Source organism: Pipra filicauda, unplaced genomic scaffold (genome assembly GCF_003945595.2).
Source record: "Pipra filicauda isolate LSUMZ 115617 unplaced genomic scaffold, ASM394559v2 scaffold2_size9829703_pilon, whole genome shotgun sequence".
Lineage (NCBI taxonomy): Eukaryota > Metazoa > Chordata > Aves > Passeriformes > Pipridae > Pipra > Pipra filicauda.
The window spans coordinates 2,845,241-2,868,795 of NW_024104421.1; the positions used below are offsets into that span (position 1 = coordinate 2,845,241).

The window sequence follows — 23,555 nt, forward strand, 5'->3', positions numbered from 1 at the left end:
TTAGAAAGGTTAAAACATTAAAAGGGTCAAAATTAAAAGTGTTGAAATCACCAGCTGAACAGGGCAATTGAGCTGAGGAACTTAGTTTGTAGGAAAACCTGGGGTTTAAATTTTTCATCCGTCTTTCAGAATGAGAAACACCAGTAACAGTTCACAAGATGGCAGAATTTATCTGTCATCCAACTCCTAATCTTAATTAAAGGATTACCTAGATATTATTTTTAATATTCACACAGATTCAAAGACAAAGGGATTTTCTTTTACTTAAGCATATCCAGGCGTTTGACTTTGTCCAACAGCTTGCACTGCTTCTTCTTTTTATCCCTGTTCCCAAAGAGCAGTTTAATTTCTATGTCTTGCAAACCGTTTAAATGGTGGTTGTAGGAGGAACATGATGGACAGCAACCTCTAACATCACTCATACGTAATGTACTAAGATTCCCCCACCCTTAAGCTCCCAAATATTGCCAATATCCCCGTGTGTACAGTGCCTTCAAAAACAAAGTGTTGGTACTCACCCTACTACCACAATTATAAAATCTAGTAAATTCCAGCCATTGCGGAGGTAAGCGTTGGGGTGAAAGAGAAGTCCGTATGCTATTACTTTTAAAAATGCTTCCACTGTAAAAATTATGAGAAAGAGATATTCCACTCGTTCCTGGGGAAGACAAGAGAACAAGAGAGATAATGGTTAGTGTGAGTGACAAACCATGGATAAGGATGTTTTCTTTTGTTGTAGTCCACCCAACTCATTGACTTGCCACTCGGGTGCACCTAACATACATGGCTTGCTTGCCAGGGAGCTTTCCTATGTGCAGTCTTGCATGGTCTGCAGTCAGTCTGACAGGACAGGGGCAGTAAATTTTGGTTAGACTCCGAAACCTGCTGCCCTTGCCTTGGCAGGGACTGACCCCTGCACAGGCCTGTGCAAAGCAGAGGGGCAGTGCCCAAGCACTCAGCTCTCTCCAGCGTACATGGCCAAATGTTGCCAGCCAGCAGAATGAACTGCATCCAGCCCTCTTCTACCTCTGGAGAGGAAACATTGCTGGATGCAGTAATGGGGAGAGAGATGGGGAAAAAAATAAGAAGAGCCCACCTGAGACTAATGCTTGTGTCAGACTGAGCCTTCTTTGGGATTCCCTTTTCTGTTGCTGGGGAATAAGTAGGCTGAATACTGGTGGTAAGTGATTTACAGATCAGGCTGACTAACACTAGAGGCTTTTAGTCATACTGTTAGAAATGTACGTGTCCCTGTGAAATGCAGGCTGCAATTAAGCATATCCAAAGTCACTTCCAGTTACAGTACAGCCTGATTCAGGACAAGCAATCAAGCTTTTGGAGCAGTACAGAGGCTCACCATCTCTCATCCCTGGGGCTTTTAGCCCCGGTGTGGAATAAGGATAGCAGTGTTGCAGAAATGGTAGGGACCTCCACCTAAGTAGGAGGGAAACTGCAGCATTAGGTAATCACTACAGAAGTGCTGCGTGGCAAGCTGCGTGGGAGATAAGTACATGAAAACTAGATAACAGCAAAAGGAGACTAGGTCCCTGAGAGGTTAAACTACAAAGTCATTAAAAGTTCACACTGAAGAAACAAAATCTGAGATAAATAGAAATTAAAACATCCTAGGCATTCCCGTGATACCTTGAAAAATACCCAGCAAGACAGTCAGACAGGTCACTATTTTTCTTCTCAGCTCCAAATTTTATCTACCCTGTTCCTCTGTCCAGCTGAGCGCAGGTATGACACTTTCACATTATATAGCAATAAAAAATGTGCAGGATTACAAAAAAAATCATTCCACCTTTTGACAGCTGCCCATTTGAATATTTTACATTCAGCTCCAGATAATTAACAACTCACTAGAAACCTGAAGATCAAAAAAACCCAATTGCCAGTTCATTTGTATGTTTACATTAATGTGATATTTTACATGACTGAAAAAATCCATCTGACAGTAGCAGGCATATGTTTGTGCTTTAGAATATTGCTGGTTTCCCTCAGATGATGCTTTCACAATGCCTGCAGTATCCCCCAGTGCTTAGTACAAGGAACACCCGAAAAAGCAAAAGTATCATTCTGAAGTTATCTGATCTAGTAGTAAAGCTTTTGAACATGCCCACAGCACAGAATTTGTCCATTGTTGTCCCAGATGGAGACACAGCAGTACACTATGGATTTTCCTTCCCTTGAACTCTGAGATGGAAACAGCGTACAATATCAGCACCTACTATGTCCCCTCTACAAATAGTGAGGGCACTATTTTACTTAGCCCAGGAATAAGCAGAGAAGTGCAAACAATCAGGAATCTAACCATGGGCTTGACCACAGGAAAAAGCTCCACAATGGCTTGCACACTCCTAGAAGGGACTAACAGGGCAGCCCTTCACCTTCCACTCCTGCTGACAACTCTTGCTGACCTCCTGATACACAAATCATGGCCAAACAGACCCAAATGATCGATCTCTGTGCACACATTTGTAAAGAGGGACTAGCTGTCACGAAATCTCTTAAACCCTAGAAGTAGTATAAAATGACTGCATGATGGGAAGTCTGCGTGGTCTTTCTGACTGCCCTGCACCTTTGTGCTGCCTCTATCAACATAGCCCAGGGCCTGACACGACCCCACAGACAGCTCACGGTAGCTCTGCCTGAGAGGTGATGCCCTACCTCTGCAAGGACAAAGGAAAACCTGTGTAGAGGCTGGAGAAAGATGGAAATGGGCTCTGAGGGGGAAGAACCTGCCCTGAACTTAGTATGGGAGTGCTGTGCCTAGGATGGACATGGCCTCACTAGGGACTAATGAACACTGTTTAGGATGGAAACAAAGATTTCTCTTATGGCAACTCAACCCACTAATTAGACTCACTCAGTCCCTATTTCAACCAAGGGCTTTCCAAAGCTGTGAGCAAGCTCTCTTTCCCTCTTACAAAAAGGGCAAAACCACTCTTCAGTCTGCCTTTGAGGTGGCCCTGTGCACTCAAGTTCATCCAGCATCCCACTGTGCAAACAGAAACACAGGCTCATGCAGGAGTGCTGTAGGCCCTAAAAAACAGCCTGCCCCTAAAACCTCTCAGTGGCCACAGCTGAGATGGTTACAGGGGGACGTCGAGGAACCCACCCTCCCGTTTAACAACTCCAGGTCCAATTTGAAGCTGGTGGGCAGAACAGTTGAAGAGGAAAGCCTAAAGCTGATCCTGTGCCCAGCAGTTTAACAGCAAACACTGTCCTTGACCTCTGGGCACCCAGGGACAAAACCTGCTGCCAGCTCTGTCTGGCTTTGTGCTGCTCCCATGGCCACGGCCCTGTGCAGGCCTGCCTGGCCAGGAGAGCCTTTCCACTCCATGAATTTCATTGAAATACCTGTACTAGTGCAATCGAAAGAGCCATGAAAGCAAACACTTTAGAAAATTCTGGAACAAATTTTTTTTTTTTCTTTTTAATTACTACTTTTTAAATATGTAATAGTGCACGGAGCAGACAATATTTCAACAACTCTCAGGTTCCAGCTGGCTGGGATTGGGAACCTTATACCTTTTTGTCTCTGAAGATGCCTATGGGACTACTGGTACCTCTCGTTATTGTAATAATGCTGTTTGTTGAACCATGTTATTGAGGTACTAATATAACAAAATATCACACACACATGCATATATACACATCTATACATAGGTATATAAATATATACATATATAACTACAAGCTATTTGAATAAATTCCTTACAGTGCTTCGATTAAGATGGAAAGATCCATAAAAAATAAAATTCTATAAAAGCCTCTAAAATGAACATAAGATACAGAATGTTGAGCAGAGGAGAGGTTTTATTATCCTTTGCACTTAAATTAATGATTTCAGAGTCTAAAACTGAAGGAAAAATACTGCTGAGATTAAACAGTGCAGCTGCTCCAAGATCATTTCAGAAAGCTACTCCTGCTCAGACTCAAGAAGAATTTGAAAAGCCTACTAATTAATTTGTGTTCCCTTTTGTCCTCATGCTATAAAACCGAAAAGCCTTTATGAACACAGCATAACTCGGTAACGACACAGCATAACTGAGTTCCCTAGAATGTGGGTTTCAGTCCCAGTTCTGATGCCACCTTGCCCAGTGAGCCCACAGATATGACTCAACCATCCCCTGCCTCAGGTTGGAAATGACAGGACCACCTCTTGCCCTCAGCAGCCACAGAACAATAAATTTGCCTCTGCCAAATGGGCATCTATACTTCTGCCTGCTCATTTGAAGCTTTGCTCTCAGAGCAAAGCTCGTAGACCAAGACTCAGTGTTTCAATCTCCCAAGGGATATAGCACTGCAAAGTATCCATAATTCCAACTCTTCCAAGAAGCTGATTTGGTACAATTTTGAAAGCAACCAAACTAGACAAGTATTGATGTTTCCCTTTGAGAGAGCTCCCTGCTGACAGGGAGGGAGGGAGCTGCCCACTACCATTATGAGAGGAGACAGCCACGGTATTGCCTCTTGAAACACAAATCCAAACCACAGCATCAAAAGAGAGGGAACTTACTTTGGAGTTGTAGGAAAGAAGGAACAGTATTTTTTTATTTGTGCCTTAGAAATGGGAACCCTGCTCACGTGGCCAAGGCACGTGAAGCATACTGCAGGTTGTAGAATTACAAAGCAGGAGCTTCCTGCTTGGGCAACAGTGATGCAAATGTTTTGAAAACCAAAGGAAAAAAAACACAAACAAAATATGAGTGGAAGAACAGGAAGGATAAAAGTTTTAGAAAACCAGCCAGTCCCTGGAGCACACGTGTTCTGAGACTGGCTCTACCACTGTTTATTTGAGTTTGTTTGGGGTTTTTTTTTGTAGATATAGGACATAAGCATCAGCTACCCTAGTTGATAGATTAGCCAGCACTAACACTGCCAAGAAACAAGCTGTACATCATCTTACTTTTAACAAAGAAACAAACATCAACTTACTGTTAAGGCTCTAAGATACATTTCCAAAAGAAGATTACTGCATTAAGTATGAAAACCCTCTAATCCCATGTGCCTTCCGAAGAAGTCATAGGTTTGTTTTTGTTTATAATTTTTAAACTGTAGCTAATGTCATCCTGGGTTCATAAAAGGAGTCTGAAAACAGGAAATCCAAGGAAATTATTGTAGGGTGCCATAAGGCTTTTCTCCTGTCAGAGAATGAGTAGACCAGTGCTGTTTCTGAGAAATGGTCGTCAGAATGATTCACTGTATCTTGATCCCAGCTCTCCAAACTCCATCCACCCAGCAGCACTGATAGGTCATAACATTTTCTTTGCAATAGTTACTCAAGGATCAAATCCCAATCAGGTTCTTGCATCTCATACACACCAGTTTAAAGAGTTTACAGCACAAAATTCAGTCAGTGGAGGTTTTCTCAGACTTTTCTGTCTGTCTCTACTTGCGTTCTGCTCAGCTTATTACAAACCATGTTTCAAAAACTACAGCTTATATGTTTGAAGTAATGAGCCCCAAGCCCTGCACAACTAGAACCTTTATGAAGCTGCCTGTTTGACCTTAGACATCAGAGTCTGCATTATTATTCCCTAATGCTCCCTTAAACATAAGAGAATACATTTCTTCAGTAATGCAAATACTCAGCTGTCCAAGTAAAACAGCAGTATTTTAAGGGCCTCTGTCATATAGGATGCTTTGGCATTACTTTTATAAATAGACTCTGAAAGATACAAATCAGAGGGGAAGCACTCAGACTTTTCCCTAGTAGGGAAAACAATCTTTTCTGATGGCCAGTAAGGAGATTGAGCTGCTGTGCTGGGAAAGATGGTCGAGAGACTAAACAAAAAAAAGGTTCTGTGTTTTTTGAGTTACAGGTTATGATCACTTCTGAGATAAGGATATCCTCACTGTGTGAATATGCTAACCTGGAGACTACTGTTGGCATTAATAGCTTTGACCTTCTGTGAGGAAGACCCATATGTGTGCACTTTAAGGATCAATTCAATAAAGCAGATGTTAAGACAGGTTTGTTGACAACGAGTTACTTCTGAATGTATTCAGCTACTCAGGACACATTTTCAGCTAAGTATGCATGAAAACAAATACAAGCACATGAAGGAAAAACTTAAAGGAGAGAACACATTTGATTTTTTTTTTATTTCTCCTTAAAATTACTGCCATTGCAGAAACAAGTGGCCATATCCATTTATTTGATAAAGAGAAAGGGATAAGATGGCATACTGATGAACATAACTCCATTTGCTGTCACTGCTGGTCCTAAAACACAGCATCCCTTCTTCTACATGTTCCCCAAAAAGAATATTCCAAAAAACTGAGCAAAAGAACACTACCTGATTTTACCTGACAAGGATTAAACAAACCCAAAGAAGAAAGTGGGTGACAAATATCTGACTAAACATTAACCCACTGTGTAGGTAAACAGAAGTCAGAAGAGCTTCTGAAAGGTTAGATTTCCAAATATGATCAGCACTGCCTTCTCTGCACTCTAGCCAAAGGCAGTGTCAGGCTTTCCGATGAGCACAGTTAAATTCACACCAAGCACTGCAGAAATACCACCTTTTAACTAACACCTGGTGAAATGGGAGACAACGCTCACATGTAGCTGTTTTAAAAGTGTCCAACACTGGAAGCATAAATCAAAGATAGAATTCTCACTAATCTGAAATAAGCAATTATAAAACAGGAATATAGTGCAAGCCAGCCTTTGGTACTTTATGATAATTCATAACAAGCCCACGATGTATTTAAAGAACTTCCCCTGCAATGAACAGAAGAGAGGACATAAATAGTTTTGAATGATTACAGGCCTGATACAGCCGCCCTATATTCAAGGGTTTCTTGGCAGATCAAGGAATACTTCATGCATAGCTGTCTTGCAGAATCTAGACTGAGGTCCTTATTTTTCTTAGAGCACTTTGGCGAGGATCAAGTTGAATTTATTTATGCATTTGGTGGAACTATGTTCTGTGTCAGAGTCCAATTGTAATGCAAAGCCAAGGTACATGGGGGTCAATCCCCTGTGCTAGTTACCTTGTACAAACACACTCTGCTTCTCAGCGAGCCATATGTTCATATTCACTCAAACCAAAATACAGATGATGAATGCCGTTGCTGTTCTGATTTATTTCAATTTCACCTACATCTTTTGCTAACATTAGGTGGGGAAACAAGCTCCAACTACACAGAATAATGTAATTATTGGGAATCCTACATTTCAGAAAGGATGCCAATAACATTTGGATGACAATTCAAAAGGAATATTATTTTGAAACCTTTATACTGAACAAAATTCTGCAGTTTGATTTAATTTTGAAGACAGCACTGCTGTGGGTTCGAATTCAGACTAGGCAACCTACAGAAGTCCCTGTTCAACCTATATTTTTTCTGAGACTGTATATGCATATTTTCTCATCCTAAATGCACCTCTAGTCCTCAGAATAAACTAACAGACTTGATCTTTCCTTTCCATTGCACATCAGTGCTTCCCAGTGGGATGCCTCGTTCTCCACAATAGAGGTGGTCAAGCATGTGCCTTTCTGGATACTTATGAAGGATTATGCGTCCATTCAAACTTAGAATTTGGACTCCAGTGCCAATTAAACAATGTATAATATATATAAGATTTTCTTTATGGTTTTTGGCTGGCAAAGGCAGAAATCTCTTGGGTGTTGTTGCTCAAGATTTTTTATTTGTTTTTTTAATTGAAATAGAACAATAGGATCCTGCCTATATATGAGTTAAATTTAGAGAATTTGGGGCTCAGTTTTTCTTGACCAAGAACTGAAGCTATCCAAACATGCCACGTAAAAATATTCCAATTGAACAGCTCTGAAGAGGCAAAAAAGGTTGTTGTCTAGGGGTTTTTTTTTTGTTTTGTCCCTGACTCTGATTAAACTGAAATGAACTGTCACTTTATATTCTGATCAGACCAATAAGAGATTACCCTTCTAGGAGGAAGCAAAATTAGAGAAGGCAGCATACGGTTTATGGTTGAGGGAGCCTCATTTAGGATCTCCGGATAGAAATTAAAAGCTGGCAAGGTGTTGTGTTGTTACCATACTTCGGAATTAAATTCACCCCCTAGAAGAAAGCTTTTACTAGTTTCCTTTATGCAGTTTCAGAGGCAGAGAGGCAGTCCAGTGTCTTCTCCCAAGGTTAACAAAGCCATTAGAAACACTACAATCAATTGTCCATCTACCAAACACTGATTAACGACAGGATACCAGAAGCATCCATTTAAATCAGAGCAGCCCCAGTACGACAGCTGTGTGTAATAGATCATCACAAGGCATATTGTGTCTCATTCAGCTCCCAAAATGACTCAAACAAGTTAGAAATTGGCAACTCACCATGCTCAGGTGTCTGACCTCAATCATGTATGCAATGAGATATACGAGTCTATCAGCCATGCAACATTTCAGTGCTCCATTTTATTAATTTGTTATTATTGTTATTATTATTAGCATTAAAAAACATGCTAGTGCTAAATATTGAGTATTTTGTTGGCAGACAGAACAGTAAATATATATCCCGCTTTCGGTGAGATTCTAGAGAAATAACTAATTAAATATTGATTCATTAGGACAGTTTCTAAAAGATCTTATCTACAACGGATCTTCCAAGCAGGATACCAAACACACTTACTTTTGGAAACAATCTACATGACCTCAGCAATAACAGTTCTAATGATTCAATTGGTTTGCACCATCTATGGGCTGGTTCCTGAAGTCATAGGTCTGGACCTCTTATCATGATATCACTTTAATCTGACCATCATTACACAATCAATGCTCTCAGTACATTATTTTTCTACTAGTCTCTAAGATTGTTAGCGGTAGCATGAAGCTTAGCAAAGGTGAATCTCAAGCATCTGACTGCTAAAGAGAAGTAACCCTGCCCCCATGTGATTTATTAATTTCAAATCAATTACATAATTTCAGGAGCTGATGATTTTTTAACTGCTTGAAGTCAACATTTTGGCAACTGTAGTTTGTCTGCCTTGTAAGCTCAGACTACTGTCACATGGACAGGCACACTGAGACACACTGATCATTGTATTTGGTCATCTTTTCTAAGATGTGACCAAAAATTGGGCCCCAAAATTCAGGACTGAATTTCCAACAGACTCCAACACGTGGATAGTGAGTTCCTTCTGAAATATACCCATAACGAGACTTTCTGTATGCCAAGAATTTTTTACAATCCCCTCATGGATAAGGGGGGTGTGGAAGAGTTGTATTCCATACCCTTAATTTAATGAAGCATATTTTCTGTCAGAAATTTGGGGGTTGGTTTTGGTTTTTCTTTTACTTTTCAGAAATTATCTGGTCCTACAAGGTTTCGAATAATTCTAGTGCATGCCAGGGAGAATTTTGCTACTAATTTTATTTGTCTATAGGCTGAATTGCCCATTCCTCTTCATCTTCTTTACAACTTCTCAGACAACGCTACAGAATTAGAAACTTTCCCTAAACCGCCTTGCAAGGGGAACCCCAATTTGAAGGTGGCATGACTGACAGAATGAATGACATTGCCCTTGACATGGAGCACGTGTTCAGAAGAGAGAAGGGCTAGCAGGGGAAAGATGAGAAGAGCAGCCAAAGAAAGGAGTGTTCGGGCAGCTTGTGTGGGATCAGATGTCAGCAAACATGGGCTCCTCAAGAAACCATGGTCACATCCAGCACTGTTTTGACCCTCTGTGAATCACTCCCAACTTCTGAGCTAAGAACTAGAGAGCCCCAAGCAAGGCTCTGCAGAAATCTGACCATGAATCTCTGTTTTAAGACACCACTGGGCAGAGGCTTTTCTCTGACTGACCACCCAGAAGAGCTCATCAAATCCCACTCTTAAAACATCTCTGTCAAATGCATTTGAATCCAATCACTCTTGTGCATCTTATGATGCTCTAATATATGTTTTTAATCTACTACAACTCTTTTATAATTGTTTGTGCAGTGACGCCTGACAGGGAATGTTTTATAAATAAATTGAATTTATGACTATTTATAACCTCTCCCTCTTGAAATTTCTTAGCAAATAAATTGGTCGCACAGTTCAGTGTTCTAAGGGTGGGGCCTCTCTGTACACATTCATACAAACATACAGCCAACATACATGCATGAAAGAAAGAGAGAAAGGGAGGGGGAGATGGAGTGTGTATGTGTGTGTGACCTTTCCTTTCATGAGTAGCTTAAGGGCATATTTAACATTCTGTTCACAGTGCTCATGCCAGACAGGAAAAACACAACTGAAGGGAATGAAAAATGAAAAGTCCTTGCAGGTTCTCCATCTCAGGCTCCATCTTTCCTTTTGTGGGACAAAGGTTTTCAGGTCTTGTTTACTACCCCTGAGTAGGTTTCTGTTCGTTTGCTTGCTGCTTGAGCAGACAGGACACATGAAATGAGGCAGCTATAAGGACCTTTGACAACCAGCACATAAAACTCATTTTATTTCCTTAATGGAAGGCTAATTGGTAATTAAAAACATGACTGTGACCTGTGCAGTACCCAGAGAATAGAAATTGACTTCATTTTAAACAGATAAAGCTCCCAGGGCTGCAGCTCTGCAGAGTAGAAAGACTTTTTCTGGGCAAGGAGAAGTGTGAGAAGTGCTTTAGTTTTTAGCAGGTTTTGCTAACTTAGGCAAACGAAAAAAGCCCCCAAGAACTTTGCCAGGTCTTCTGTCCCTTGGTTGATGCCCAAGAGCCACTCTGCTGACCCTCACTATAGCGGCTGCTGATGTGGAAACAGACTCAGGGACAAGAAGCTGGAAAATGCAATTTGGTTTCGTGCCCGGCCTCCCCCAGTCAAACCAGAGCAGGCATTTTCATCTCTTGTAAGACAAGTGTGCACTTCATCTTCTTATGTGCATGTATTGTAGGGGTAAAGGGGCAAACTAATAATATTACTAGATGCCACCACCTTCCATCTAGTTAGGCTGGGTCCAAGTGTGAAGTTGGTGTAACCCCAGCCTGCTGGACACAAGGATCAGTCTCACAGGGCGCAGAGTGGGTGGGTGCAGACTAATGCAAGGTCACGTCATAACAAAATATTTGGATTTGCTTCAAGCAAGCCAAACACATGGATCTGGGAATGTTAAAAACATTTTTGCTCAATAAAAATGTTTAAACATAAGGTTCTGTTATTTCTGCACTGAAGCTTTCTGAGAATTTCCCTTTACAGACACTAGAAAGGGAGAATATCCTGTACAGAATAATACAAACATTTCATTCTAATATTCAATAAAACCAAGTTTTGAAATACTGGAGTTTCACAGACAATGCCCAGACTTCCACCAGCCTGAGTGCCAAACCAGCAGGAAGGAAAATTGAAAAAAGAGAAACAGCTCCAAAATGGGTTAATACAGGTTAATGCATTTACTTCATTAAAAGCAAGGAAGAAGGATTTCTAATTAAGTTCAGACGTTAATAAGAAATGAAGATTGCACCCATGACACTTTTTGCAATTGAAAAGTCTATAAAGAACTATAGTGAGCAACTAATTTTCATGCTAGAGGAGAGGAGAGGCATCCAATGTACCTGTGTTTTCTTTTACTATGATAAACCCCCTTAAGACAATATTTATTCTCATGTAGATAAAATAAAAACTAAGAAAAATATTAAAGTGTGGACAGTGAGAGGTCAGAAATGTTATTGGTATCCTATAATGCCCTTTAATTAAACTCAGCTTGATTATCTTCTGGCTAGTTTACAAAAAGGCATACTCTTCCTATATTCCCTGGCTTCAGGGATGGCTCTATCTCCTGCAGATATTAAAGGCTGCGGGATCTCTGTCTAGAGGGAAAATTAGATTTCAGCTGGCCTGTCTGAAAAAAAAATAAAAAAGGAGATCTAAATCCCACCCTCAACCAGAATTCCCTTTCATCAGTCACAGTCAAATTCTTGTGACGCCCATCACTCGGGGGGGTCACCCCCGGTGAAACGATCGCTAAGAACTCAGCCAGATTTCCCCTACGTCAGACACACTACTGCTCAGGGCTGGTAAGCATTCTGCCAAATGGACTTGGATTTCAAAGATTTTGTGTTCACTTGATGAAAATAAGACGTTACACAATGTGTTTTCACTCACTCTGTTCCCAAGGCTCCCTTTCGCTTCAATCACCCTCAGGCTCGAAGCAAACAGGATTCGTATTGATCTGTCTGAAAATTATTTTTAATGCTATTAATGTTGTAGGCTGCTGTAATGGATGTCTTCCAAGATTTCCATCCTGACTGGTTGTTCTGACTGATCTGTAACACACTAAACCCATCACTTTGGCCTTGCTGCTGGCCAAGACCCAGCTCACACCACAGAAATAAAAGACAGCCGACGCCTGTACTTGAACTTTAATGGGGTGCAAGTGTTTACTTGTGCTCAGTGCATATTCCTCGTGGCCTCACAAGCTGCACAGTGTCACTGGGTGACATTTTCTGGCTTTCTACCCCTCCATTCCCCTACTCTGCTTTCTGTACATTTTAGGTCACGTATAGTAAAGTTGAGCTCTTTGCTGCCAGTGCAGAAGTGGCAGGAGCTGGATGAACTCCTGGATGCCATTTCAGGACAATTATTCTCCTGTCATATTATCTCCCAGTCAAACATGCAGTGATTACTGTGTTTAACTGAAGAATACCACATTAAATTCAAAAACATAAAATGGAAATACATGTTTAATACTGCATGTGGTAATACCTAAAATGAATGGAATTGCAAGCAAAGCTTTTAAAAAACAGTATAATAAGCTTAGACCCCAAAAGAAAAAAGGTTAAAAATATGAATTTGACAAGCATTATGAAATTTCTCATGGAACAGATTTTAAATAAATAAAGTCCTTATTTGGACATAATTTCCACTGACTCGTAGAAGGACTGCATGAGCAAGAACTGACTGAAAATCAAGTACAGTAAGCTTTGGCCTAGTCCTACCAAAAATATTCTATAGTAACACTAAATCAAATTGCAGAGAATTGAGGGATTTTAGTGGGTTTTTTTACTTGTCTACAAACTGTGCTAAGGCAGTGCTGTGCTAATGTTTGACCTCAATGGTGGAACTGATTAAAAACTAACATTAAGTGGAATAAGCTGCTATTATTTACAGAACAGCAAAAAGGGTGTTAACAGAACAAATATAGAAATAAATATAGCAAAAAATAATTTCGATATTGCTCCTTCATTCTGTTTTGACTGTCTTTGGTACCGTTAGTAACACACAGATGGAAGGAGAACAAGTTTTGCAGGTAATAAGCATTGCTCAGTCCACAGTTTATTCTGATCCTTTGACAGACTGCAAGAACAAACACAGCAACCTAAAATTTGCTCACAGAATATTTTATGAATGGCAAAGGAGATGATGATTAAATTTTTGCAGACACTTTTGTGTTTTGTTGTAGTCTTCCAATTTTAGCCAATCAGTCTAAACTGAAATTTTCCAAAATATTTTTTCTCACATAACAATTCCGTCCTTGTAGAATCCATCAGGATTCATAAAAAAATAGAAAAACATTCGTAGGATAGCATATCATAAGGACTTGTCTCAAGCTCCCAAGCATGACTTATGTTCCAACCATATCTGTCACTTGCATGTCCTCTGTCTCACTCTGCTTTATTTCAAACACAATTTGTTTTCACAGGGAGATGAAAAAAATAAGAAAGAAGGACTAGGAAACCACTGGCCTATGGCAAATGCCATAAAATAATCAGGAGAAATTCTTTAATTTTAATTAGCTTCCTTTCTGCAATTGTTCCCTTCATGAAAAGTTCAATTACCAAGAAGTAGCACTGTTAGATTCACTGTACTATATCATGCTTAGTTGGGGTGTTACACAGAAAAAGAAAATGACAGTGAAATCTCTTGTAGAGCTTGCCAGATGTGAATCTGGTAGGGCTGAATGATCCCACAAGGCTTCTGGAGCTGACTGAAAGGATGACATTGCCAGGGATAAGTTTGTCTCATCATCTAAGTGCTTTAGATCTTCAGAAAAGGCTGCAGGGGTTACAGTCAATCACAAACTGAATATGACTCAATGTCATGCTATTGCAAAACACAAAAAAGCAAACAACATGCTGGGATGTGTAAACAAACGTACAAACCACAAGACGCAAGAAAAATTCCTTCTGCTGTACACAGCAGGGGTGAAAGTTTTGCTGAAATTCTGTGAATGAAGGAATACATGGACAGAATGGAGATGGATCAAGGGAGAGCAACAAGCATCTTCTGAGGTGCAGAAAAATGACAAGGCTCCAGACTGCCGCAGAGAGGCCGCGAATGACCTGCTCGCCTGCGTTCGCTTTGGATGTGGAAGGAAGTAATGGCTTTATACTGGCACAAAGAAGGTTTAGAATGGACATTAAGGAAACCTTACCCTGGGATGCCAGTGTTGGTGAAAGAGCTGTGACAGAGTACACTGGTTTGGAAGTTATAGTCCTTAAGTCACAAGAGGTTAAATCCTGTGGATTAGAATGACTATGAGGAGAGGTTGAGGGAGCTGGGGCTGTTCAGCCTGGAGAAGAGGAGGCTCAGGGGAGACCTCATCACCTGACAGGAGGTTGTAGCCAGGTGGGGGTTGGTTTCTTTTCCCAGGCAACTATCAGCAAGACAAGAGGGCATGGTCTCAAGTTGTGCCAGGGGAGGTTTAGGTTAGATATTAGAAAGAATTTCTTTACAGAGAGGGTAGTCAGACACTGGAATGGGCTGCCCAGGAAAGTAGTGGATTCTCCATCCCTGAAGATTTTTAAAAAGAGACTGGATGTGGTACTTAGTGCCATGGTCTAGTAACCGCAGCAGTGGTGGATCAAGGGTTGGACTTGATGATCTCGGAGGTCCCTTCCAACCCAGCTGATTCTATGATTCTATGACTAAATGATCCACCAGGCTACCTTCTAGCCACAGCTTTTGTATTCTTGAGGCTCTAATAGATGCCCATGGCCTCAAGATCCAGCCAGATTTGTCTCATGAGGGAGGCAGCTGTCCATTGGTTTGGAACAGAAAGACACCAGCAGACAAGTCCTTTTCTATTCACGAGTGAATAGCCTTTCAAAATGTTTTTGACACCCATGCAGCTAAGGCAGATCTAGGCAAGAAATCTACTAGTCATTTGGGATTTCAAGGAATGCCTCCATATGTCATCATTTGGAAAAGGAGCTCAATAGGTCTCCTGGGGGAAACAGAATTCAGGTTTTTCCCCAGGGCTTCTCTGTTTAGAAATGTCATTGCAATCACACTGGAATGGAGTAAGTTTTTCTGTTCTTGCAGTGCAGTCTCATTGTTTTCTAAGATTACGTTGTAGAGTCCAAGTTAAGAGGAGGGATTTTCCCCTCTCTGAGAAGAATCTCAAACACTATCCTTCTGACAGATTCTCATCTAGGCTGGTGATATATACAGCAGAAGTTTCTCTTCCTCAGTGGATCTGCCTCTGAAGGGCATTTGGGAACATGACCTTGTGGATGTTTAGTCTTCTTTTGATCTTCTTTTGCATTGGGTCCACAGAGCCCCTGCAGCAGAAATCTATGAGCTTTGCTGAGCATATTTGTAATTAATCCTGGACTTAGAGAAATGTGGGGATTAGTGGTTTGCTGAACTCCTTATGTCTCTGGAGCAATGCTGGAGTTTCCTTGTTACAAGCAGCAGAGAAGGAGTCAGCATTTGCTGAGAATTTGGCTTAGGCCACTGAACCTACTGATTTCCATAGATCAGAGAAGTCTTCAAAGCAATACTACTAGCTTGAATAAATACAGTCTCCTTCATCCAAAGGTTGCAATAGACTTCACAGACAGTAATGAATGAATTAAAATATAAATCATGCCCCAGGGGCAAAAGAGAAACTGCCTCTATTTCACAACTGGGAAAATTGAGAAATACATAGGATAAAGTTATTTGAAGATTTGAGGTCTTCCATTTCCTAAGTACCCATTTTAGGACAATGACAGCCTGATTCTTTTTTTTTTTTTCAGAGACACCAAGTGGTTTGTTGACTAATTGGACTGATGATGCCTCTAGGGATAGGAGCTTGGCACAGTGACTTGACTGATTTAACCAGCTAACAAGCTAATAGCAATTTACAGCAGACAAACCTCTGACAAGCATAAAAAGACCTTGTCTAAATGTTTAGAAATCTCTGATTAATTCCTGGTGGATGAAAACTCAGATATTGCTGTCTCTGTCCCTCTTTGTTGCTTACACTCCACCTCCTGCCTCATGTTTCTGCCATCTTTCTAACCTTTTATCTCTTTTTTTGTTGCTTTAGTTTGCACTTCACTTTTCTTTTCCAGAGATTTGGCTGAAAGTGCAGGTGTCAGGATCTCCATCTCCAAAACACAAGCCATTCAAAACTGAGAGACAGGTTTGGAAATTGGACCTACCTAATTACCACTTTTGACAAAATCAGGAGTGTGATGGTGCAAACCTTGGGGGGATACTTTTGCTATTCCACACCATAGATATGGTGTCCATACCATGCAAAGTTTGTGAGATGCCAAAGAAACTTCACTATCCAAGAAGGATACCTTTTGGCTCACTTCTGTAAACTACTCTAACATGTAGTACTCTAGCAACACACATTATTTGGTGGCATTTGCACTGTAGCATCAAAACAATACCAAGACACTGCAAATGCAACTGCAGCCAGTGGGGACCAGAAGCACCAAAATTCTCTCTCAGCAAGAGAATTATACCTGAACAACAAGTTGTCATAAACAGTTTAGCAGCCTTTTGTTGCCACATACTTAAAAGGAGGGAAGATATATATCACAGCAGGATGAATCTATTGCACTGTAGCTGGTATGTACTTTCATTTGCTGAAATCTCACTGCTGTTCAACCCACAGGTGATTGCTGACTGGGGAGCAGGAGGCTGCAATGCACCTCACACAGAGGGCAGGCTGCACGTACACTCACCAGAGAAGAGGCTGCAATACTTTTCTGCACAACAGAATTCTTCCGTTCTCTATAAACCCAGACTTGGGCCAGTTGCCAGCATCCTAATGAAGTTGAGTTAGACCCTGTGCATCAACCTGCTCCTCCTCCTACCTGTTGCTGTGATTTTTTTCTTTCTCTGCGGAACCAAAACATACAAAATCCCTTTGTAAAACTGTGATTCGGTTCAACTAAAGCAGTATCCAAGAGGATGCACTCTTCAGGACTGAGACAAAGTAATGCAGTAGGCCTCTGCTCTTAAAAAAGCAGAACAAAACACAATTATATAAAAAGATATGTACCTTCTGAGTGCACAAGGTCCCTCTTGTAAAATAGGCACCTTATAGCTCATTGTCATGACACTCCTCCTTCAAGGCAATCAGAAGAATTCATGCTGGGGGTAGGCTGATGAAAATGGAGATCTGAGATCAAATTCTGAGCAGGTAATAAATAAAAGGGGCTTTATGTTGACAGTAAGCATTCTTCCCTAACAAAAACTCCTTACAAATCTGCACTGGTATGCTTGTGGTAAGGCTGGTGCTCTAGAGCATGGCAGTGTGAGCAAGGAAGACCTTCGCAAGGAGGGAGATCAGGGCCTCTAATAACCTGTAGCAGGTGCACCAGAAAGACTGGGGGTGGCCCAGGAAGAGGGACGTGGTGTTGTTCCAGCCCCAGCTGTGCCCACAGTGTCCTTCCTTTCACCAGGGCTCCTACTTTGCACTCTCCTAAGGGGAGCCTTACAGCCTTCTAAAATAATATTTATGGGTCTGTGTTTCACCAGGCAGCAGTTTTTGAAAGGAATACTGCAGTTTTAGCAGTTATTCTTAACTGTTTAAGAGTATGCTGGTGTTTAGGAAAACAAGATTCCAAGAGTAACAGGTACTATCCATTTCTGATTTTCACTCTTTGAAATTCAGCCCATTTAGGAGGGGGAAAAAAAAGTGCTGCCATATACCCAAGCCTATGAGCACCAATGTATTTTAATGGATACATTTTTCTCTTATATCTAGCCCTAAGCAAGATATATTTTTCACCCCTAAGCAAGACCTGAAAATGTACCACATCGTCTATATTGCTCTGTAACCCAAAATCCCAAGTCTCCTTTGGAAACCTTCCTTTCAGAACAATTTAATATGACGTGATATTAACATGGCAACATTTTTTTCCCTCGTGAATTAGATGTGTCATTCTCTCTCTTTGGACTAATTTCTGCTAGACAAATGCAGCCTACCTCGAGTAGAGAAATTCCCATGTTCTGCACTTTTTTTTACTGGTGAGGCTTTCTTTTCTCTGTACCTCGAGCTCTTTAGTGACTTTGCCTCATTTAAAAGCTGTATCTCTGCTCAGCATGCCTGCATTCCTGTGGAGAGTTGCTTAATCCCTTTGTATACTCCCAATCTGCCTGCAAGGAACACAGAGCATTCCCAGATCTTTAAATGAAGGCAACACAAAAATATACTTTCTTTTATTAATAGAAAAGAGTCCCTGTACTGTTTAAAAAAGAAAACCAAATGAAACCAAAACAAACAAACACAAAGACCCCCAAGCCCCCTCTTTTTTGGTATTATCCTTTTTTCCTGCTTTACTCAATTATAGCTGATTGGTTGTTAAGTGCCATGACATATGAGTCATACAGGATCTAGGACACAGGATGTGTTCAGAGTTGCTTAATCATGTTCTAATATTTAACATGTACACTTGTTTACTAGGTAAGAGTTGTGCATGATATTTAAAGTGTGCCATGTTAATTTGGGATGTTAAAACTAAATGGACAGAGAACGATAAACAAAAATGATACAGGCAAACAAAGAGGAAGAAAGAAAATATAAACCAAAGCACAATGTGAAACAGACTCCCAGGGCATAGGAAGAAAGAATTTCCATTCTAATTTTTCTGTTGGGGAACTTGTAGGTCTTCTCTCAATTTTACCAATTTAAGGTAAGGGTAACTTCCTTTTTGTGGTGCATGTCTAGTTTTACCCTAAAAGCAGCCAACCTTTCCTCACCTCGAATTTTCCTCAAAAATACCTAGCTCCCAAATGCCCCTAAAACTCCTTCAGGACATGATGAAAGCCATCTGTGCACCAAATAATGACTTTTGCTGCCTATTTTGAAGTGTTGACATCTGCCTCTAGTCACTTAAGGAAAGGAAAAGGACATCCTATATCCAAAAAATAATTTTTTCCTCCTTTCCCCCTTTCATTACAGCATTTATCTCTCAGTCAGCATATCAAACAGCTTTCAAAAGAGCACACAGAAACAAGCCAAGCTGTCTCAAGGTGAAGCAGATGATCTGTGTTCAGTGGTGGGGCATGAATGTTGATGAAAACACAATTTTAGCCTGAGGGTTCCACTCTAAAGAGTACCTTTTTCATGGATAAAAACAATAAATATCTAAAAAAGATTACTTAGCTGTGAAAGTTACCCATGAATGACAAAGCTACGTAGACAAGATGGAAGAAGAGAACAGAAATAAGATTTGCTTAATATAAGCAGGGACATCTGAACTCAGAATACTTAAGGAAGGTAAGGACTATGCAAAAGACAAAAAAAAAAGCTATTTGGCTAACTTCTCCTGGAAGCACTTGACAGCTGACCGTGGTTTTGAAAGGCCTGAGGGCAGTTTACTGCGGGGACTGAGTCAAGGCAGCTTTGCACGAGAGAGGACGATGGCATTCTGCAAGGCACAGAGGACAGATGCCTATTTTAAGGAGATGGTTTGCCGTCCCCAGAGACCCCTGATGGGGATACAAGACAACATGGAGGACTGCAGCAAGAGCAGTCACAGAAACAGAGCTTAACTTGGAAGCTGCTTTACAAATTAATTGCTTGTTACTTCGAAACTTCTTTGTTTTTCTTCCCCACATTTGATGGCTTTTGTTTCTTGTCCTCCTACCTGTGACTTCTCCCATTTTCATCCCACTTTATCACCTGTATTTAGATACTGGTTTGTTTTTTTTTTTTCTTTCCTTCTATCACACTCAGAGTTCCCAGGTTCCTGTTAAAACACTGCAAGCACCCTATAGTAATGATGTTTTTAATCCCTAGACTACTTTTGTTTAATGGGAATTTACAAGAAAAAGATGTTCCTTGGGAGCCATCAGAAGCTGTCAATGAAGCACGAAAAGCCCAAACAAGACAGCACCAGGAAAGCATAAGGTACAAAGCCGGATTCAGCTTGGGGGAGAACAAGTAGTCTGAGGATCAATGGTACCCTGTCTCTTCCTTAACAGCACGCAGGGACCCCTGGTGCCTCATGGCTCATTTCTAGTTCCCTTCTCCTGGCTTACAGAGAAATGATGGGATGATCAAGGTTCATCAAGGGTTTTGAACAGAGGGTATAATGACAGCACACTATTCCCAACCGTTGGTCCAGACTTTTGGAGGCAAGAGCTGCTAAACTTCTAATCTGTATTATGGACAAAATGACTCCCTAGCAGTTCCCAGAAAACTCCAAAATCCCACAGCCACATTTCCCCATGCTATTACTAGTCCTGCAAAGGGCATAACAGTGAATCAGAGCCAATATTTCAAAAGCCACTCATCCAAATTCTGTCTTTCCTGTCTGTATCAATGCACTTACCAACATCTTCTGAGTAATTAATTAGCTCTCCCTGTCTTTCATGAAAAAAGACAGAGGGTTGCATTTTCCAAGTAAGCAAAGAGTTTTGTACACCAATTTTTACAATTAATTGTGTTTGTAGCAGATGTGCATCTTATTCTTTTCAATTTCCCTTCATGCCTAACTTCCAGCAGCAGTCCAAAATTGGTCCACTTAGTCTTCAATCCAGTTATTCACCTGTCTGCCCAGAAGCTGCTTCTTGGTGGGCACTCTGGGCAAGACTGATCAATTCTGTAGGGATCCCTCCTGTCTAGTCCCTATCTCTAGGCTTCATTTCTTGGTTTTTTGACTCTTTTTCTACCCTTTGCCACCAAGCATTTTTCTTGGTAAGTGGTCTCTAAACAAAAATGCACAGTTCCCCTTCAAACACTACGAATGCCTCAGTGACATGGCAAAAAAAGCTAAAACATAGAGCGATTAAGATATCACTTCAATTTATTGCATAATTCAAGCTACACTTCACACAGTTCTCTCAGAAAACAGAATCTGAAGGGCACAAAACTCGTACCTCATCTCTGCAACGCTTTTTCAGAAATGTTACCATTTCAGTGCGTCACAAATGGTCATAAAAACAGCAGCATCTCCAATACAAAACCACAAAAGAACCTTATAAAATTGTTTAGATTTAAGGGAGGAAAGGCAACCAGCAGATCTATGTCTTCTGCCAATATGCTAAAGGAAAAAGATTTAAGCATACTGATTTACAACATTGGAAAAGAATTAATCTGACTCATACAATTACTAAAGGACATTTGTCTCCATAACCCAGTAGACAACTTCATTTTTCATCCTGTTGAATGGTATTTCCAACTTTCCTTTCTTTCTCTCGTTAACAAATAGCCTTTTTAGTCCTGTGCTTTCTAACTATTATTCAACAACAAAAAACCCCCAAACAACCAAAAACCACAAACAAACAACCCCCCCAAAATTAAATAACCAGAATATCTATGTAGTTTATTTGCCATATGGGGTAGATTATGGAGGGAAGGCACTGAAATCCCCTCAAACTAATCCCTGCAGGGAAAGAGGTGAGAAACTTTACTGCCTTGAAGCTGAAAGACAATGTTCAGGTACAAGGGTGGTGGAAACACTGAAAAGATGCAGAAATGAAGGAATGTCACTTATCTTTGGTATGCCTTTGGAAATGTAAGTTCAACCTATATAATATGGGTCTACAAGAAAGCTGGAGAGGAACTTTTTACATGGGCATGTAGTGATAGGACAAGAGGGAATGGCTTTAAACTGAAAGAGGGTAGGTTTCAATTAGATATTTGAAGAAATTCTTTACTGTGAGGGTGGTGAGTCACTGGTACAGGCTGCCTAGATAAGCTGTGGATGCCCCATCCCTGGAAGTGTTCAAGACCAAGTTGGATGGGGCTCTAAATAACCTGGTCTAGTGGAAGGCGTCCCTGCCCATGGCAGGGGGTTGGAACTAAGTCGTCTCTAAGATCCCTTCCAACCCAAACCATTCTATGATTCTATAACAATTTGAAGCCAGTGGAGCTCCTTAAATCAGAACACTTGTTCTTTAGGTGTGTCAAGAGTACCTGAATGAACAAATTTGTCTCTATGAAATGAAATATGAAATTCCGTCCTAGGTTAACGATGAGTAAAGGCTCATCAGTCACAGCGATGGTTTACATGGGCCACTCAGCCCACAGTAGCACTGAATTAGGGCAACTACTGTGTCTACAGCAGAAAGCAGCACTGAAAGGCTGGTTTTGTAACCAGCTCTTCTGCCGTTCCTCAGGCCCACTCAAAAGTTCCGCACAGACGTGGAATTTGTTGCTTAAAACTGGGCATTCGACAACGAAAACTCAAATCTGTGTGATTGACCCAAATCATAAGCAGTGAGGTGAGGCTTTTGGAGGGCACAACCCAGAACTCCCACCAGCCAGTCCCTGTTCTGCCAACACCGCCTGCAACACACACCGCGGAAGCGCTGAGAAAGAGGTAAATATCTTCTCACACGTGGTCTTCTCCCAGCAAAACAAACACGCTGGTTGGCTTCAAACTGCAGATATTGTCAAGTTAATTATTGCTGTCAAGTTAATTATTGCTGCTGTTCTTATTATTTTCCACTCATCATCTCTCCTGTAACGACTCGGTAGCTTCCTTGGAGAAAGAAATGTCTGTGGGTAATGATTTCACTTCTTTTCCTCCTCTGCCTGCCTCTCGATCGCTCTTTTATATTGAATAATCATTTATATGGTAGTTTAATTAGCTAATTATGAACGCGTTTGGGTATTTTAAGGAGGAAGAACCATTGTTTACTTGCTGGTAATGAAGTGGGTTGCGTTTGATTTTGGTGTTGGGGAATATACGAGTATTATTTTTCTGGGTGGCAGTACCAAATATTAAAAACATAATTATTTGCTTATATCTTGGTACACTGAAAGGGGAAGTAAATTTCCATGACTGCAGGCTTTGGGCTTCTGGTGGATTATCATCAGTATAACTGATCTGGATATGCTTTTTAGGACACAGAAAGAGCAGTTGAGAAAGGGACACTAATTACAGGCAGAAAGACTCACTGCATTTTGAAGGCTTTGCACAACACTCGATTCACCTGGCTGCCATCAAAGCCAACACAAACAGCTTCCAAATCCCTCCTCCCCCTTCAAGGGTATAGGCAGAAGGAAGCATCTAACTGGGTTGCTGATGGTCCTTGTGATCTGCATGCAGCAGCTGTGTTTGACAGTCTACATCCATCCTGCGAGGCCAAGAGAAGCTCTGTGCTCAGGAAGGCTCGGCTTGATTCTCTTGACACTAACAAACAAGACAGGTTGCCAGAAAACAGCAGCAGGCCTGAGTGGAAGGAATGAGCAGGAGCAGTGGAGATGTAGACTCGGAGTCTCTCTCTCTCGAGCATGATCCCGAGAGAGGGAGGCTGGACTGTGTCTGCTGCAGTTCTGCTCTGCCATGAATGGCAACTGATGAGATTTATGTAATCCCAGGGAGATATCTTGTAGAATGCACAGACTATGAAGCAGGTCTAAAGAAAAACATGAGCCTGGTCATGATGTACCTCCAAATGTTGCTATAAGTTTCC

General features: G+C 41.0%; 1 protein-coding gene across 10 annotated transcripts in view; it reads right to left on the reverse strand.

Annotated features, from left to right (window-relative positions):
* The window catches only part of CACNA1C (calcium voltage-gated channel subunit alpha1 C), a 431,119-nt gene that overhangs the window by 198,717 nt on the left and 208,847 nt on the right, over positions 1-23,555 (reverse strand). For all 10 annotated transcript variants that reach the window (XM_039383226.1, XM_039383225.1, XM_027726697.2 and 7 more), the window contains exon 4: positions 519-658. In XM_039383226.1, the coding sequence (XP_039239160.1) occupies positions 519-658 (140 nt within the window). The remainder of the gene's footprint in view (positions 1-518; positions 659-23,555) is intronic.